Raw genomic sequence first — 1,893 nt, 5'->3', positions numbered from 1 at the left:
CGTACGACGGACACATCGCAATGCGGCGCAATGTCGCAGGCGCCTGGTGTCCGTTCTCCATTCGTGCTACGTTTCGCGGTTGCATCGGTTGCATCATATTTTGCAAATCAACGTTCAATTCTACATAAAATATCAATTTTATTACGCGCGTGATTGATATACATAATGGACAATTCTGTAAGTAATGAAATATTTATATAAAAATAATTATTATTAAGATTAAATGATTAGGTTAAATTATAAATTGATTTGTTTTTTCACTTTTATGTATATCTCGTATATTATAATTGATAAATTATACGTTTTTAATATATTATAAATTGCATATTTAATTTAATTTTTTTTACTTTTGTTCAAGTATTGCATAGACTGTGGCGAATTGATGGAGAAAGATCACATATGCTATATCAATGAAAATTTAGAATTAAATAATGAGAATTGGGAATCATCCGAGATAGCTCATTCTGAAGATTTAAATATTGAAGAACTAATTAACGAGGTATTTCAAAGACCACCATTGTGGAATAGCAGTCTTCCATATGAAAATCGAGGACCAGCAACAATCAAATTTTTATGGTTGGAGATTGATGAAAAATTAAGTACGTTTTAAATTTTTTATGAAGAAGAACTTTTTATAATGTATAAAATTTTGATTTTTTTTACTAAATATACGAAAGCTCTTTATGGTCAAAGTTAGATGTTTGAATTAATATCTTAATATGTATTATATTAAATAAAATCTATGACTGCAGGTCGATCTGTAAAGGCATCTGTCCAGCAAGCGAGAGATCCGGGTTCAATTCTCAGCTGAAGTAATATTTTTTTGTAATAAGTTCTTTATAGATTTTAAATTAATTTGAGAGGATTATCAGAGTAATCTTAGATTGATTGTATTGCAAGTCTGATAGTAATTGATGTGTGCAGTCATATTTCTAAGATAAAATTTATTTATTCATATTGAGATTTCATTCAAACATCTAACTTTGACCATAATGGACTTTCATATTTAATTGATTTATTAAAAATAAACGTTTTTAAATCTTACTATTGTTTCATTAAAAATATATATATTTTTTTAAGATTTATATCCTGGTACAGCAAGCTCTAAATGGCGTAATCTACGAGACACTTATGTCCGAAAGTTAAGTGAGCAAAATAAATATGTTCCCAGTGGAAGTGCTGCTGAAGCCAAACCTAAATCAGTATCATGGCCATATTTTGAGTTAATGGGATTTTTACGATCAACAGTAACACGTCGAAAGTTCGTAAATATTATTATATAATTATCATTACATAACATTATCACATAATTATCAATTTAATTATTTAATATATTTTAATATATTATTTAATATGTTTAAATTTATTTTTAGGACATTTAGTAACATAAAACCACTTATACCTTCTACTAACGGGATAAAGAACAAGGATTATTGTGTTAATGTAAAAGAACCATTAAAAGATCAAAATTCTACATGTGTTACTCCATCAAATTACAGAAGCAATACTTATAAAAAAGATACTTTTTTAGAAAAAAAAAATTCTGCAACATCAAGTTCTACTACAAGTGATACAGAAATTCTAGAATTTTTTCCAAAAAGTTTTGATTCCCAAAATCAAGCTTATTCTAGATCAACAGTACCAAATTATTCATTAAAACGACAAAATATGGAATTAGAGGAAGGAATTATACCCTCAAAAAACGTACAGGGCTTAGGAACTAGCAATATAGATAAAAGAAATATTAATATACCAGGTACGATTATTTTGCATATGAAATTTGGTAATTTTACATTTCATATTTTGTATATTTGAAATATACATACATATATTTGTACACATACATGTGTACATTTAGGGTCTAGCAGGTTGCAACAATTTTTTAAATGGGTT

At 27.3% G+C, this 1,893-nt stretch overlaps 1 protein-coding gene across 1 annotated transcript; it reads left to right on the top strand.

The window, feature by feature from the left end:
* The first annotated feature begins 23 nt into the window (after window positions 1–23).
* On the top strand, window positions 24–1,887 carry LOC108727853 (uncharacterized). Its single transcript, XM_018456130.1, has 4 exons — window positions 24–177; window positions 359–599; window positions 1,081–1,261; window positions 1,374–1,887. The coding sequence occupies exons 1-4, from the start codon at window positions 166–168 to the stop codon at window positions 1,813–1,815; spliced, it is 876 nt and encodes a 291-aa protein (XP_018311632.1). The 5' UTR covers window positions 24–165; the 3' UTR covers window positions 1,816–1,887.
* Window positions 1,888–1,893: the final 6 nt, after the last annotated feature.

Source organism: Mycetomoellerius zeteki, unplaced genomic scaffold (genome assembly GCF_001594055.1).
Source record: "Mycetomoellerius zeteki isolate Tzet28-1 unplaced genomic scaffold, Tzet1.0 scaffold554, whole genome shotgun sequence".
Classification (NCBI taxonomy): Eukaryota; Metazoa; Arthropoda; class Insecta; order Hymenoptera; family Formicidae; genus Mycetomoellerius; species Mycetomoellerius zeteki.
The sequence above is the reverse complement of the archived record's forward strand: the minus strand, read 5'-3'. Positions and strand labels throughout refer to the sequence as shown.

What these genes read in the sequence shown, in the direction of transcription:
- LOC108727853 (XM_018456130.1), top strand. An exon ending in GGAGATTGATGAAAAATTAA is followed by an intron (nt 600 to 1,080) that starts GTACGTTTTAAA and finishes TATTTTTTTAAG; the next exon opens with ATTTATATCCTGGTACAGCA. An exon ending in TCAACAGTAACACGTCGAAA is followed by an intron (nt 1,262 to 1,373) that starts GTTCGTAAATAT and finishes ATTTATTTTTAG; the next exon opens with GACATTTAGTAACATAAAAC.